The 16,439-nt window shown below is 36.9% G+C and overlaps 1 protein-coding gene across 3 annotated transcripts; it reads right to left on the bottom strand.

Moving 5' to 3' along the window:
* Positions 1-984: 984 nt before the first annotated feature.
* Positions 985-12,899, bottom strand: LOC121997934 (probable peptidyl-tRNA hydrolase 2). Of its 3 annotated transcripts, none has more exons than XM_042552610.1 (9): positions 12,768-12,898; positions 12,470-12,685; positions 11,335-11,395; positions 11,002-11,038; positions 10,717-10,794; positions 10,571-10,643; positions 3,618-3,657; positions 2,689-2,772; positions 985-1,338 (listed from the first exon to the last, which is right to left on the bottom strand). In XM_042552610.1, the coding sequence occupies exons 1-8, from the start codon at positions 12,807-12,809 to the stop codon at positions 2,723-2,725; spliced, it is 597 nt and encodes a 198-aa protein (XP_042408544.1). In that variant the 5' UTR covers positions 12,810-12,898; the 3' UTR covers positions 985-1,338; positions 2,689-2,722. The 3 variants fall into 3 exon arrangements, with proteins under 3 accessions (XP_042408544.1, XP_042408545.1, XP_042408543.1); XM_042552611.1 differs by having other exon boundaries at positions 985-1,335; XM_042552609.1 differs by lacking the exon at positions 985-1,338 and having other exon boundaries at positions 2,689-3,204; positions 12,768-12,899.
* Between the last annotated feature and the right edge of the window lie 3,540 nt (positions 12,900-16,439).

Below are 16,439 nucleotides of genomic sequence, written 5' to 3'. Positions count from 1 at the left end.
TATTTGTCCGAAAGTTTTACTTGCATAACTTTATATGTCCGCGCTTATCATTTGTCATCTTCCTTACTTGCGCACAAAGTTACTTCATAGACTACGTTTGCATACAAAGTTACAATCATCACAGCTGTCATCATCATCGTCATCATCATATAACAAAATCGTTAATAAGAAATAATATCAATTGTACCCTCACGGAAATTTTAATTCTCATAGAGTTCCACTCCAAACGGGAAACAAATCATTGTTCTCCATTGTATTTAAAAAATAACTCTTCTTTATTATCTTGTCTACATGGAATAGGCGTGACTAGCTAACCACTTCTCATTATGAACTTCTAGAATTCATCCAAATCGTTGAACAAGTCAAAGTCAAAAATAGTGGATGAACTAGACCTGTCATTGTTGCTGATTAATCTTCCGCCAAGACTTCTAGAAGACTTAAAGGGAGCTGACAACTTCTGAAATATCTTAGTTGTGGTTGCAGGCGCAGTGCCGCCGACAAAGTTCTAGAAGATGGCGACCCCCATAACTTATCGTCTCGTGGCAGCCACAGGCTGCCGTGGCAGAGCTGTATGGGCGGCCATGTATATTTCTTAATGCATCAAGTAGAGGTCAGATTTACCTTTAACAGTCATTGTCTCTTCTGAAATTGTGCCACTGCTTACTTTTGGCAATCAAAGAAGTAAACGCAAATAAAAGAAAAAACAAACACGCGAAGCACAGATCGAGCATTGACTTTGTGTGGATAAAAGTCGCAAGTATTAATTGAGCCAGCATTTCCAATTTTACACTTGCAAAGGTTGCCACTCGTTGTGTTCATACCTTCTACAATGTGTGCCGGATGGTGTTGATCAACCTTGAACGTGAGTCAACCAACAATTTGACTTGCTGTAATTTTTACATGAGTTCAGTAACTTAACACATCTCCAGAAGACCCCAACTAAGCTCCATATTCAAGATATGTGATAACTAGAAACATCACCGGTGCGATAACAACTCTAAAATCTTAGCACAATAAGTTAGCAATCACAACTCGAATCGAACATGTTATAGGTTACTAAGAGAATACACCAAGACACGACTAGCACCATAACTCATGTGGCCACCACTGACCAACCTGGTTAGAGTAAGCATCAAGTTGTCGAGCACAACTTGATGCAAGTATTTAGAATCCATCCATCAAACACACTGTCCGGGCATACACCAAGACACCAACATGTACATTATGAGAATACCACAGAAGAACCTAGCTTAGCATTGCCAGAGGAACTTATTAGTATGGTGTTCCGTCGTCTCAGAGCTTCCTATGGCCATGCGCTCCCTCCTACTTGTGTATCTACTGGCAACAACACAACAATGTGAGTATCAATTTCAATGTTGAGAATAGTTTTAACGATGCAGAAAAGAGAGATCATTTTGATAGTTAAACAACAAGGATTAGAATTTATTGGCCTAGGCATGTACATGAGGCATATACAATATTTAAGCATTTAAAGTAATGCTTGCATCAAAATGACAGCTCCATTGTGCTAGTTTGACCTACATAATTTGTTGCAACAAGTTGACGAAAAGACAATGTATTAAAAATAATGACCCAAACTGTAAGGACAAATGCCTAAAGCGTTTATGTGTGAGAGGGCTGACACCTTTCACTGGATACCTGCATGCTAGGCTGCTGCCACAAAATATTAGACTGATGTTGTAACGAAAACAAGGTTGACAATTTCATATGAACAGGGTTGACATCAATAATTTGCTTTAGGCTGATGTTATCATGCACATGCATTATGAAGTCCATCAAAATAACAATTGGACTCCCGACAATCCAAAAATTTAGAGCGCTTCTCTCTCAATGGTCCTAAATTCCCTCTGGGACAATGAATCCTACGCGTTAAACCTTTTCAAGTCAACTACAACCATACCATTATATTAGTTTATGGTTTAGTACTCATAATGTTCATTCTAACACAAACCTTCCACCACACCACTAGAAGTTTTGCCTTCTCTTAGACAATTCTACAGCGTGGTCACGTAGAGTAAGGATGGACTAGTTTTGGAATGTATACATGCTTGAGTTTCTCAACTAAAGAGATTAAGATAATATGAGGTACAATGGATACTAAACACAATACAGAACCTTCAAAAAAAGCAAAAAAACAATAACGTTTTTTTTATCTCTGATAGGTGAACGTGAATTTTTGGATAGGTCTTATCTCCAAATGCGTTGCCAGGTCAATGCATGTAGTGAAGAGTTATGGTTTGGACCATAAAAATGAAAGGTTGTGACACAAATTTAAGAGGAATATTACTGAGTGATCATTTGGATAGTGCCAGTCAGGTTGAGAAGATGCAAAAGTTGCAGGTATGTTTATTAACAAATAGCTAAAAAAAGGAGAAACCTGGATTAGATGGACAAGATCGACTATACAAAATGGGACCAAAGAGAGGTCATTTACAAATAGTAGTGTGATGGCCAGTATAAGGGAGGAATCAAGTGATCCAGGTTTTGATTTCACTATATTGGATAGTGGGTCAACTAGCATTTGAAAGCATTTGCAATTCTACAATAAAACGAACATCAAAGAACTGTGCGTACAATTGCTGCTTGCAATTCCTAAATTGTGCAAGCAAACAAACTCAGATACAAAATACAGGCATTGATGAAATCAGGAAACATGTACAAGTCTACCTTAACTTAACATGCCGAATGATTGTCCAGATTGTCACAACAACCGCAATTTTCCAGTTACTGAATCAATATCTGCTTTTCTCCCTATTAGTCAACCACAAATAACAGAAATTGCACAAATTTCATTGCAGTCATATATAAAAAGTTCTCAAATCATGCGGCATATGTAATATGAAGCATAAAAATAGCCACATGAAATATGAAGCAAAAATACAGCCACATGAATATGATCTTTTTTCAGCTTTTTGTTTTGGGATTTCTCAGGCTAAAGCTTGGTCTGTCTAAAGCTTCCACATAGAACCCACAAAAGAAAATGGAAGCCACATCAAGTTGTATCTCAGCATAAAAAAAAAAAAAAGGGACAACCCGGTGCACAAAGCTCCCGTCACGCGGGGTCCCGGAGAAGGATCCATTGTACGCAGCCTTACCCTGCTTTTTGCAAGAGGCGGTTTCCAAAATTCGAACCCGTGATCTTTTGGTCACATGACAATAACTTTACCGTTGTGCGAAGGCTCCCTTCATCTCAGCATAAACAAATAATAATAATAATAATAATAATAATAATAATAAAAAACAGGTGAAAAGAAAAACTGGAAAAGATCCACAGTACTTTAGCCTATCGGAAGACATCCAGATCAAATTATCACTCCTGGTAACTTGATTTAAAAATTTCCAAAGTCTAAAAACAAAATCAACGTAAGCAATTGAAGGAAATGAAAATTTGACTTTGCCAAATCCAACCGGAGATGATTTTTTTAATAAACAAAATCTGAGACTAATTTTATTTGATCTGGCTTGGATCAAATGTTTCTCTTTATTATGCATTCATTCTTTTTTGACCCCCCACACATATTTGTATCATATTAAATGTAAGACAGAAACCAATATAGATACTCATTAGACAATATCCAAGTCAGTAAGGATTCTACCTGGTCCAATGGCAAGTACTGTCCTTGATCCTGCTAAAACCTGATAAACATAAGCAACAAAAAAGAACCATGAACAAGAATGCAGAAAACCATGAAAAGAAATGCATAATGAGAAACCCAACCAGATAAAATTTGATGATTCAAGATTTATCATATTTCCTGTAGACCCTGTGACAGGGTGAAGGAAAAAGGAACAAAAAGAAAAAGATTCAACGAGATGAGATCATGGATCCACAATTGCAATGTTTTTTATGACTGTTCTAAATGGTGGCTGCTTAGGCGCCGCCTAGGCTGGAGGCGGGCATCAACCACATTGCCTTTGTTTGAAGCGGTGTTTTAGGCGGTAACTTGCCTCTCCGCCATCATCGTGCTTGAAACCGCTACTGCCGCCGTCTCGCCACGACGCATCTATACGTGTTGCCTGGCCTGACAACGAGTTTGGATGCATCACGCCCAGGGGTAGACGCGCGCACACACACCTAGCTGTCACCCAGTAGCACTGTGGGGAACTACTTTTGTAGCTCCCCATAAACGCCAGCAGTGGCCCGCACCTAGCCCAGCACGAGCCACACAACTCATTCTCTGGCAACAAAGCTACCGGAGAAGAAGGTTGTGTCGCGCAATGCAACTCAACCTCTTTTTTTTTTGCTTTAGTAAAATGGTGTCGTTTTACTTAAACAATTTTTTTTAAAAAAAAATCCTTTAGTGGAATGATATCGTTCCACTAATATCGTTCCACTAAAGGATTTTAAAAAAAATAATCCAACGACCGACCAAAGCAAGCCAAGTGGCCCAAGTCGGACACATTCATCCAAGCCTGGCAACGAGCCTAGAAGCGTCGCCCGAGCCCGACGACTACCCCGAAGGTGTTGCCTAGGCCTGACGATGGGCAATCCAAACAATGCGTCCGGACTCATCGCGTGGTCCTGGCAACGAATCGAACCGAAACATGCTATGCAAGTAAATTGTAAGTTAGGGTCTAATTAAATAACTTTAAGTTAATAATTTTAATCAACTCCTAACTATGATTAGGATAATTTAAATAGACTTAATTAAAGTCTAATAAAATTATCTCATTATATATATATATATATATATGATTAAATTTTTAAATTTTTATTAATATATTTTATTAAAAGTAAATATTATAAAGAATAATGATTATTTATAATTTTATGTATAAAAAATAGTAAACAAAAAATTAACCACTTAGGCACCGCCTATCGCTGAGGTGGTCACTAACTGCCTGTTGGAAGGTAGTGGACTCTCAAAAACTTTCTAGGAAAAGAAGAGGAGTTGTAGTATAATGACTTTGTATTGAAAAAATACTTCTTATCTTGCAAGTTCACATTACATGAATATTTATACTACTCAATAGAAACTACTAGACCATACATCATTAATTAGATACATGAAATTATTTTATCTAGATACATGAATTACAAGATTCATGTTTGTTGGTTCATGTACATAAAACATTTATGGTTTATGTATTCAACTTTAATTCAACTTCTAACACTCCACCTTAAACTTGAATCTTCCTTACTCCAAGCATGAACCTCAATCTTTGAAAATCATTATATTTGAGTGGCTTTGTAAAAATATCAACAACTTGATCCATAGTCTTCACATACTCAAGTTCAACTTCTTTCTTTGCAATGTATTTCCGAATAAAATGATATCTTGTATTAATATGCTTGCTACGTTCATGAAACACAGGATTCTTTGCCAAACTTTGAGTTGACTTATTATCAATCACGATCCTTGGAGCATCTTCTTGCTCCAAACAAAGTTCCTTTAACAATCTTCTCAACCATATAGCATGGCAAATGCAAGTAGCTGCAACATACTCAACTTTACGACTAACAAGTGTCACAATAGCTTGCTTTTTTGAATTCCACGAAATTGCATTATTTCCCAAAAAGAATATAAAACCAATTGTGCTTTTTCTATCATCAATGTCACCCGCAAAATCGCTATCACAATAGCTCAGCAACTTGTAGTTGCTAGAGGATGAATAAAGAATATCATAATCAAGAGTACCGTTAATATAACAAAGTATCCTCTTAGATGCCAACATATGAGACTCAGTTGAATTCTCCATAAATCGACTCACAACTCCAACTGCAAATAAAATGTCGGGTCTTGTACAAGTCAAGTATCACAAGCTCTCAATAAGACATTTGAAAGCAATTGGATCAATCTTCTCTTCTCCTTTCTTCATTTTGGATAGTTGCGCTCCAAATTGCATAGGGGTATTAACTGATTTGCACAACTCTCTTGTGAAATAGAAGTTCCATCCTCCATTTGCTTTACTTGGATTCTCAAGAAATAAGTCATGAGTCCCATATCAGTCATCTCAAATTCATGATTCATGACTATCTTGAATTCTTTAATCATTTTTTAATTATTTCCTGTGAATATAGGATCGTCCACATATTTCCTGTGAATATAGGATCGTCCACATAAATGCAAACAAGTAAGAAACTCTGACCTTCTTCTTTCATATAGAGTGCATACTTGTGGGTGCATCTCAAGAAACCACTTTCTTGCAAATATTTGTCAAGACGATTGTTCCAAGCTCTGGGCACTTGTTTAAGACCATAAAGTGTCTTCTTTAGCTTCAAGATCTTGTCATCGTGCCCCTTAACCACATATCCAATAGGTTGCTCAATGTAAACATCTTCATTAAGTTAACCATTAAGAAAGGCAGATTTAACATCTAACTAATAAATCTTCCAATGATTTTGAACGGCAAGAGATATCAATAAGCGAATTGTCTCCATTCAAGCTACCGGAGCAAATACCTCATCATAATCAATGCCTTGTTTTTGTTTGTAGCCTTTAGCAACAAATCGTGCTTTATACCTTTCTACTTCTCCATTGGCATTCTTTGTCTTGTACACTCATTTGATACCAATAGTCTCATGGTCTTTTGGAATAGATACTAACTCCCAAGTATCATTCTTCACAATGCCTAGCATTTCTTCATCCATGGCTCCTCTCCATTTCTCATCCTCTTTTGCTTCTTCAAAGCTCAAAGGTTCAACATCTGCAAGTAAACAAAACATATCATTTCATCAATAGCATGAGTCTCATTGTATATGTCACTTCGATATTTTAGAGTCTTTTCTCTCGAAGATGATCCCGATGTCATTGATAACCCAGGTGCATGTGGAGTTGCCAGTGGAGTAGATTTCTCTTGAACTTCTTCCACATCAAAGTAAGGAGAAAATCATAAGACCCTTCTTCTTCCTTAGAGCTCTAATCCCACGATGCATCTTCATTAAATTCTACATCTCTACTAATCACAACTCTTCCTTTATGTAGATTGTACAATCTATACCTCTTGGAATTTTCATCATATCCAATGAAAATAAGTTTCTAACTCCGATCATCTAACTTGGATCTTCCTTGTTCATGGATATGTGCAAATGCAATGGATCCAGATACTCGTAGATGTGATATAGTTGGCTTCCATCCACTCCATGCTTCTTGAGGTGTTACATTCTTCAAGCTCTTTGTTAGAGATCGATTTGAAAGATACACAGCACATGCACAATTTCTGCCCAAAACTCCTTAGACATGCCTTTATATTTTCACATACTCCTTGCCATATTAAGTATTGTCTTATTCTTCCTTTCAGCAACTCCGTTTTGTTGGATGATGTTGGAACTGTCAAAAGACAACAAATTCCATGTAACTCACAAAAGTTGTTAAATTCATTAGATGTAAATTCATCACCCCTATCGGTTCTTAATGCTTGAATTTGATATCTACTTCTTTTTCAACAAGAGCTTTGAACTTTGTGAATATACCAAATACCTCAGCTTTGTGCTTCAAAAAATAGACCCCATGTTTTTCGACTGAAATCATCAATAAAGAGCACAAAGTAATAGCTTTTACCGAGAGATTCGGACTTGATAGGACCACAAACATCAGCATGGGCAAGTTGGAGTGATTTAGTTGCTCTTGAAACGAATTGCTTTAGAAAGCTCTTTCTCTTGCCTAGTAAGCATGCTTCACATAATTGATTAGGATGATCAATTTTTGGAATCCCTTTTACCATCTTATGATCTTCCAAAGCTTTGAGTCCATCAAAATTCAAATGACCAAACCTCATATGCCAAATCCATGATGGATCTTGGATACATGTCCTCAAGCACATAGGTCCACAATTCTTCAAGTCCAATAAGAACATCCTGTTCTTAATCATAGACACCTTAGCAACAAGGTTAGAATCTTGATCTCGTATCCAAAGCATACAATCATTCGTATTGATCTTGTAATTTCTTTCTAAAAGTTGGCCAATACTGCAAATATGGCTAGTCAATTTTGAACATAATAAACATCGCAAAGTATTTTATGACTACCATTCTTTGTTTCAAGAAGAATTATACCTTTGCCTTCAATCTTCACCTTTGTGTTGTCTCCAAAACTTGCAAAACCTTTCTTGTTTGTATCAAGCTCCACAAATTTACTTTTATCACCCGTCATATGATTGCTAACACCATTATTAAGGTACCATGTGTTTGGTTTTCGAATAGAATCCTCCTTGTGTGCAAGAAACAAGGATTGCTCTACATCATCTTCCTTGTTCTCCATTAGATTTGCCTCTTCACCTTCCATATTTGATTGACACTCCCAAGAATAATGTCTAAATTTGTGACAAGAATAATATTAAATTTAAGATTTATTTCTTCTATCATCATACCTCACATAGTTACCTCTTCCTCTTGCTCTTCCACAACCTCTTGCAGATGTTTGATTTCTTTTATCAAACTAAGAAGGTTGCTCATCTCTCCCTTGACCACGACCATGTACTGAACCTCAGCCTCTGCCTCGTCCTTGCCCACGACCTCTACTAGAACCACCTCCTTTGCTTTTCAAATTAGTCTTGCTTATGATACATGTTCTAATTGTTCTTGCTTTCCAGGGTTTATCCTTTCTTCATGAGCCCATAATGATCCATTCAATTCATCAACGGTCATGATCTTCAAATCTTTGGATTCTTCAATTGCAACAACAACATGATTGAACTTTGTGTTAAGAGAGTGTAGTACCTTCTCAATTACCCAAACGTCAGGCATGGTTTCTCCAAGTCTCTTCATTTGATTGACAATAGCAAAAACTCTTGTAAAGTAGTCGGAGATATGTTCACTCTCCTTCATAGAGAGTGATTCAAACTCAGCCCTTAGGGTGCATTTGGTTCAAGTCATCATGTATAACCTTGGTTATGTGATTACCAGGTTATGGGGAATAAAACATAATCTATTGTTGTTTGATTCAACCTACGTAATGTAACAAAAACTTGTTTGTTTGAAGTTTTAATGTATAACCTGGTTTAATACTTTACTATATTACCCTTCGTTATAAAAACTAACTATACATATTATTTTTCTTTCTTTTTAAGCTTTATTATTATTTTTGAACTTTAGGTTTTTCTTTATTTTTTTTAATGTTTTTATTGCATTTTTTTTGTTTTTCTTTTTTTTTAGTTTACGTTTTTCTCTTTTTTAAGTTTACGTTTTTTTAAGTTCGTTTTTCCTTCTTTTTTTTTTGAAGTTCGATGTTTCTTTTTTTTTTGTTGACGTTTTTCTCTTTTATTATTATTTTTTTAGTTTACGTTTTTTTTACTTTAAAATGAATTTTTCGTTATAAAAAGTTTTAGGGGTATTTTTAAAAAGTTTTAGGGGTATTTTTGGTTAAAAATTTTTGTTAACCCCGAAATCAAGAAAAATCTTACTTTTCCAAAGTTTTTCGATTCTGGGTTGCATGCCCTTTTACTGACATGTCGAGCATGGATCATTACTCGGGAATCGTCGATTACCTAAACCAAAAAAGATTTTCATTGATAACCTTGGATGGATAACCAAAGTTATCAAGGATAACCTCCAACCAAACGCACCCTTAGAGTTTGAAGTCGCACCTTCTTTACCTTGTCTACTCCCATAATAGAGTTCCAAAGCGTCTCCCACGCTTTTTTTGATGTTGTCTCATTGGCTATTTTCTCGAACATGTCTTCATCCAAACCTTGATGGATGATGGTGAGAGCACCTTGATCTCTCTTTCTTTCTTTCTTCAAAGCATCCATTTGGTTTTGAGGTAGAGTTGCCACATCTAAGGGATTTTCGAAACCATTTTCAACGATATCCCATACTCCTTGAGATCCAAGAATAACCTTCATTCTAAGTGACCAATTCTCATAGTTGAGTTTGGTAAGTTGGGGGTATTGGAAAGAAAATGATTTTGATGTCAGTACCACTTTGTTGGAAGGTGGTGGGCTCTCAAAAACTTTCTAGGAAGAGAAGAGGAGTTGTAGACTTGTAGTATAATGACTTTGTATTGAAAAAATACTTCTTATCTTACAACTTCACATTACATGAGTATTTATACTAAATAGAAACCACTAGACCATACATCATTAATTAGATATATGAACTTATTCTATCCAGATACATGAATTACAACTTACAAGATTCATGTTTCACTTGGTTCATGTATATAAAACATTTATGGGTCATGTATTCAAGTTTAATTCAACTTCTAACACCGCCCAGCCACCGCCGATTGCCATTTACAACATTGGTTTTTATCACATCAGAATGCACAGATCTAGCTTCATTGATTGCATGACATTTGAAAAGTGGAAGCCACACACAATTCACATTGCTAATGGTCTTATGCTGAGTAAGCTTAGTAACCTACCTCCAATCAGAAGCATGATGTTGTCACTAGATTTAACAAATTTAATAAAAGATAAAAACCAACCCATCGGAAAAAAAAATTCCAACTAATTTCATAATAAATCCAATTATCACATGGCACTTCGACAAGTGTTTATCATATCAACCTTTTATATTGTTTACCATAGTTAAGGGGAAAATTATTTTTGACCATAGTCACGCTTTTTAGTTATTTAATATCCATAAGTACAAAAACCAGAAGAGGACCTGCGTGCGCCCAGCATCCGCTACAATAAAAGTTGGCAAGCCACAACGGTCTGCTATTTCCTTCAGCTTATTCCTAATGAGGTTAATTGGAAAAGGTTACTGCTGATGTTTATTAAACACAGAATAAATCTGATAAAAACTCTTACATCTCTTGCTGATTCTTGCATGATAACACTATTTTAGCTTGCCCATATTGTTCCCATGCTCTCAAAAGAGAGCGATGGCTGCAAGAAAGAGGAACCAGCAAGCAGTTATTATATTTAGGTAGATGTCATATACGCTCAAATAATAGCTCAAGGGGCAAAAAATTAGATCAGTTAGGATAAAAATGACATGGAGCTGGATAAAATATGTAAAGCAATGGTAAAATATAAATGAATAAATGAAATATACTGTTAATTGAGACAAAATATATTAAAGACCATTGGCACCTTTGAAGCAAGTCCACGTACAAGCCAGTGGCTGCATCTGCCATTTCATGATTTGCCATGATTAGTCAATAATAAAGGACCCAGAAACATATTTCAAATTCTGTGAATATGTAAATGGAATTGTGTTGAGCAGATTAAAGTTACAAAAATTGGCACCAGCCATATGTTCATTTAATAATTCATTCAGTTGGCAGCCGTGCTTGTTTTTTGATGATAACCAGCAGATTCAGCTTACCTCTTAAATTGTAACGAGTGCGAAAGTTAGAATTTGTAAAGCATGTCAAAGGATGAAACAGATGACAAAAGTTGTATTGAAGAAAAGATAAAACTCACGAGCACATTGAGAAGCAATTTTTCCAACACTCATCTTCAAATCTTGCCGGACAACTAGGACCTGCACATGTATACATGTCCTTCATGTATTATTTACTAGAAACTAGTATGCTAAGGCATGACCTAAGATACAACATGACATAGTATTCAAAGCATGTTGAAATAAATTCTTTTATTCTGCTTATTTGTGATACTCAAACTGGAAATAGTATCCTATGCCATCATACGGAAAAAAAAAAAAATCAAACTATCAAACGAGGAGTTCCTTTGGTTTGTCATATTGCCTCGGGTGCAATAAGTAAGAAAAAGGAACATGAGTTATAATGGCATATTGCAATGAGGAAAACTAATTTGTCTCTTTGCACAAAAACAGATGACTTGGCATATTGACTCACAAAGTCATCCAACTAAATAGATCTACTTCCATAAGCATTAGAAAAGGGAAAATTACTAATCAACTATCCAAGATTTTGTCAATGCGTTTCTGGGAAGAACTGTGGATTTGAGAACATGGCATTCATCTTTGGACTATTCCCTAAAGTTTAGTGCCTGGCGATTGAACAAAAACATTAGAAATGAATTTGAAATGTTGCTCAAATTTTTTATACCAGAGACATTATCTCATCATGTTAAGCAATAATTTGAAAAGTCTCAAATCCTTTATACCAGAGATAGTACATCATCATGTTAAGTACTAAGAATCAGTTCTAGTACTATTATCCTCATGCTTGTTGAGTGTCCCAAGTCTACTACCTAAATTCGATTTTCATTCTTCTAAAGTTGGAAATTTTGGCAAAAAAAAAAAAAAATGTTTATGACACGCCTCTTGGCTCGAAATCAAGCAAAAAGACTCATAGCAATTTCTCTTGAATGATAAAGTATATCTCATGTTTCTTAAACATCCTCGTACGGAATAATGAGATTAGAGTCCGATTATTTTAACAGAAAGAGTCGAATCCGGGCAGACCAAAGCTATCGTTTAATAGGGAAAACCTACCACAAGAAAATGTTTCCCACTCTTCCTCTATCTAGGAGTATCAAGCAGCGAAGCAAAAAAAAAAAGTTAAATTAGAGGAAGAAGGCACACAGCGTATCCAAAAGGTCCACGCGCGTCAAAATCTTCTCCAAAACTTACCATTTTGAGCTCTTCGCCAAGTCCGGCAGGAGATGAAGAAACAGCCTCCGCCCCCGGTCCGCGTTTGTTCGTACGGTATGAGGACTTGGGCTTGGGATGATAACTAGCGCGCGATGCTGAAAGATCAAAAAACAAGCCCATGAGGAAACCGATTAGTAGTCCGGGGAGAAAGTTCTCCGGCTTCAAACTGCGAGCGAGCCATGGCTCCTCCTCCTTCTGCGAAAAGAGCAAGAGATGAAGTGAAGAAGAAGAAGAAGAAGAAGAAAAGAGATGGAGGGAGCGGGAGAGGGAGATGTACGTGCTTGGAAGGCATGGATTGCTTTCGCCCAAATGGCACCATCGACTCGACAATCGGCCGTTTCTGTGCTTTTATTCTCCACGGGACGACGATAAAACAGCCGGGTTCACAGCTCTCGATAAAGGTCAGCTTTATTTTTTTTATGGGCCGACCTGGGCCTCAGCGGGTTTCCCGTTAGATTAATGCTCAGTAGTCAGTTACTCAGTTTATTTATTTATCGGCCGAACCGGTCTTGGGCGGGTTTTAAATAAGTTTTATTTACGGGCCGACCTGGGCCTGAACGGGTTTTCTAAGACTAATGCAAAGTTTGTTTATTTATGGGCTGACATGGATCTGAACGGGGTTTACCTGTTTTTACTATTAAGACTAAGGCTTAGTTATTTATAAGTCGACTCGGGTCTAAACTTTAAGAGTACGGTTGTACGTTTTTTATTTTAATTTTAATTTTTTTAAAAATATATATTTCTAAAAAATGATCTTTAGTTTGTATTTTTCATGTCTATTTTCTAAAAAAAGTAGATAGTATTTTTTAAAAAACATGCATTTCCAGAAAATGAAAATAGAAAACCTCTAAATCAAACACACCCTAAAATTTGGTGAAAAAGCTCTTTTGTTTTTTTCTCAATTCTCTTAGAACACCTCTTAACATAGCTTGAGCACCTTTCAGAGAATCTCCTTAGTCACGAGCCCATTGATCATCGGTTGCAAACTCATGGTCTACTTGTGAGCCTACTACCCTAAAACGGTTGGTTGCAAGCTCATAGTATGTTAACTCATTGGTTGCAAGCTCCTGACTTGTCCAATCTAATTTGAAAAAACAAGTTTGGAGCTTTTATGATTTCGAGTTTCGGTTGAAGTTTCAGATGAAAAAAAATTGACGATAAAAAAAAATAAAACAAATTAAAACTCTCAATGGACATCTGTTGGTAGTTTTGATAGCATGAAAACTTAAACGAAGTAATTAAAATAATAATGCAGAAACCATAAACACTCACATTGATCTCTCGAAGAACCGCAATCGAAGACGCCGGTCGATGAAGTCGCCGATGAACCGCCGGAGACGTCGCTGCTGCTGTCGCCGAGAAGATCACCACACGGAACCTTCTCGAACTCTTCCACAAACCAAATCTCGTCCCTACGGATGTTCTCCCTTTGCTCACACGATCACCTCCACTGCTCTTCTGCCCACCTCCGATCGCTAGAAGCTCTCCCCTGATCCCCTCTGATTACCTTGGACGCCTCTTATAAGAAGGCTGAGGAAGACGAAGGGGAAAGGACGCCCCTTCGTCTCCCTGGCGTTTGCAGCAGCGAAAGGGACGAACCCTTTCGTCTGCCAAGTGTAACGCCCAACATCTCCCACTCGTCCAAGTCAATCCATATGGTCACATAGACCATGTTAGTCACATAGACTACAAGGTGATCAAGTCACGAAGACCGGAGCGAAATTAGTCACAAAGACCAAATAAGTCACGAAGACTTTATGAGAATTAAGTCACGAGGACCAGAGCAAAATTTAATCACAAAGACCAAATAAGTCACGAAGACTTTATGAGGATCAAGTCACGAAGACCAGAGCAAAATTTAGTCACAAATACCAAATAAGTCACACAGACTTTATAAGAATCAAGTCACAAAGACTAGATCAGAACATCCATTGCATACATTAGGGAAAATGGTTCGTGCGACAGCAAGCACAGTGAGCATTCAATTGCTAAGAAGATTGTCACACCTTACTTAGCTGCTCCATAGAACAAATCAGAGACATAAATGTCCATAGAACAAATCATAGACATAAATGACTTGCCTTTACCCCAGATTAAATTATTTACATCATTATGAACATCTCTAATCCCTCATATTGACCATATGTCAAGAGCATGTTCAACACATCCAATCAAACAAATTATTCACAATTACATTTTATGTACTGAACTAAAAATGTAACCGGTACCAGTGAATAAATGTCGCAGATGTAAATCAATCTTAATCTTCCTTTTTAGCTAGAATCCATTCACTCTAATCAGTTGCTTTCCTAGTTATGCTCCATAGACCGAATCATCCATAGCCAATGGAAACATGCTAAAGTAGAAGACACTGATCAGAACTTCAAGTAGACAGCTAAATAGTCACTTAGGGTAAAATCGAGATTAACTTATAATCTCAAGGGTCTCACATAGTAGAGAAGCAGGGATCCATTCTCTTACAACCCTTCTTGTCGCCATAGCACATGTGGTATGAATCACATGCTACGATGTTATTCTCTTTACCAAAAAGAGCGCATGTTTTTCTCAATTTTAACATCGTACAGATTTCGATCTAGACATTCCCAATGTCTAATCCTGAATTCAACATATGAATTCTAATCTGGCTTCAAGCAGATTCAGTAAATGGTGGGTGCATTTACTCCAATCATTACACAAATGATCTCATCTTGACATAAATATCAAGGCGACCTTAACTTATGGGTATGTCTCTATTCACAGCTACAAAAGTTGTCCCATAAGCAACGGTCTTACATCTATTCGTACTTAACAAATAGAGATGATTGTCCATGTGAGTGGACCAATCCCAATCTGCCAACATGCTTATCGAGACTTTTATTCGAATGTAACAAAGACACATATACACTGAATAAATCATGTCATTTTTATTTATCAAAATGTCTTTACAATTAGTTACATTCTTCGAAGTCCCAAAGACTTCATATGCCCATGAAATGACTCTTTAGTCAATGGCTTAGTAAAAGGATCAGCAAGCATATTTCGTGTAGGGATGTACTCAAGAATAATCTTTTTCTTGTCAACAATATCCCTTACAAAATTATACTTAATTTCTATATGCTTACCTTTGCTATGATATTTGGGATCCTTGGAAAAAGCTATCGCAGCTTGACTGTCACAGTACACAGTAACAGGACTCCCACAGCCACTGCACAAGCCACATATTCAGCTTCCATTGTCGACAAGGCTACACAAGCCTGCTTCTTGCTGTTCCATGAGATGGCGCCATCATTCAGAAAGAAGACATAGTCAGATGTGGATTTTCTGTCATCAAGGTCCCCTGCCCAATCTGCATCTGAGTAGCCACTTAGGCTCATATCTGATCCTTGGAAACAGAGGCAATAATCAGCTGTTCCTTTAAGATATCTGAATATCCTCTTCACCGCTTTCCAGTGTCTCGATCCTGGGTTTGACTGGAAACGACTAACTAAGCCAACAACATAGCTTATATCGGGACGAGTACACAACATAGTGTACATCAAACTACCAATAGCACTGGCATATGGTTTCTTCTTCATTTCGGCTATTTCCTCAGGAGTCTTTGGATACATACTTTTGCTCAAGACAGTACCTTTCGCAATAAGCGTCTGTTCAATATTGCAATCTGACATATTGAAGTGTTGTAGCATCTTAGTGATATAAGTTTCTTGAGACAAACCCAAAAGCCTCTTTGATCGGTCTCTAACGATCTTCACTCCTAAGATGTACTCTGCTTCTCCCATATCTATTATGTCAAATTGTGATGAAAGCCAACTTTTGACTTCTATCACACACTTTATGTCACTTCCAGCTATTAGCATATCATCAACATATAATGATAAAATGACAAGCTTTCCTTTTTCCTTTCTTAGGTAAACACAATGATCCTCATTGATTATTTCGAAACCATAAG

Source organism: Zingiber officinale, chromosome 6A (assembly GCF_018446385.1).
Source record: "Zingiber officinale cultivar Zhangliang chromosome 6A, Zo_v1.1, whole genome shotgun sequence".
Lineage (NCBI taxonomy): Eukaryota > Viridiplantae > Streptophyta > Magnoliopsida > Zingiberales > Zingiberaceae > Zingiber > Zingiber officinale.
Note: the sequence above shows the minus strand (reverse complement) of the source record. Positions and strands in the feature narration are given on the sequence as shown.

Excerpts from the sequence above, each read along its gene's own strand:
- LOC121997934 (XM_042552609.1), bottom strand. The coding sequence starts at position 12,809 with ATGGTGCCATTTGGGCGAAAGCAATCCATGCCTTCCAAGCAC. Across the intron at positions 10,644-10,716 it reads TGCAAGAATCAGCAAGAGAT|GAATAAGCTGAAGGAAATAG; the intron begins GTAAGAGTTTTT and ends TAACCTCATTAG. Across the intron at positions 3,205-3,617 it reads AGTACTTGCCATTGGACCAG|GGAGCCTTCGCACAACGGTA; the intron begins GTAGAATCCTTA and ends GCTGAGATGAAG.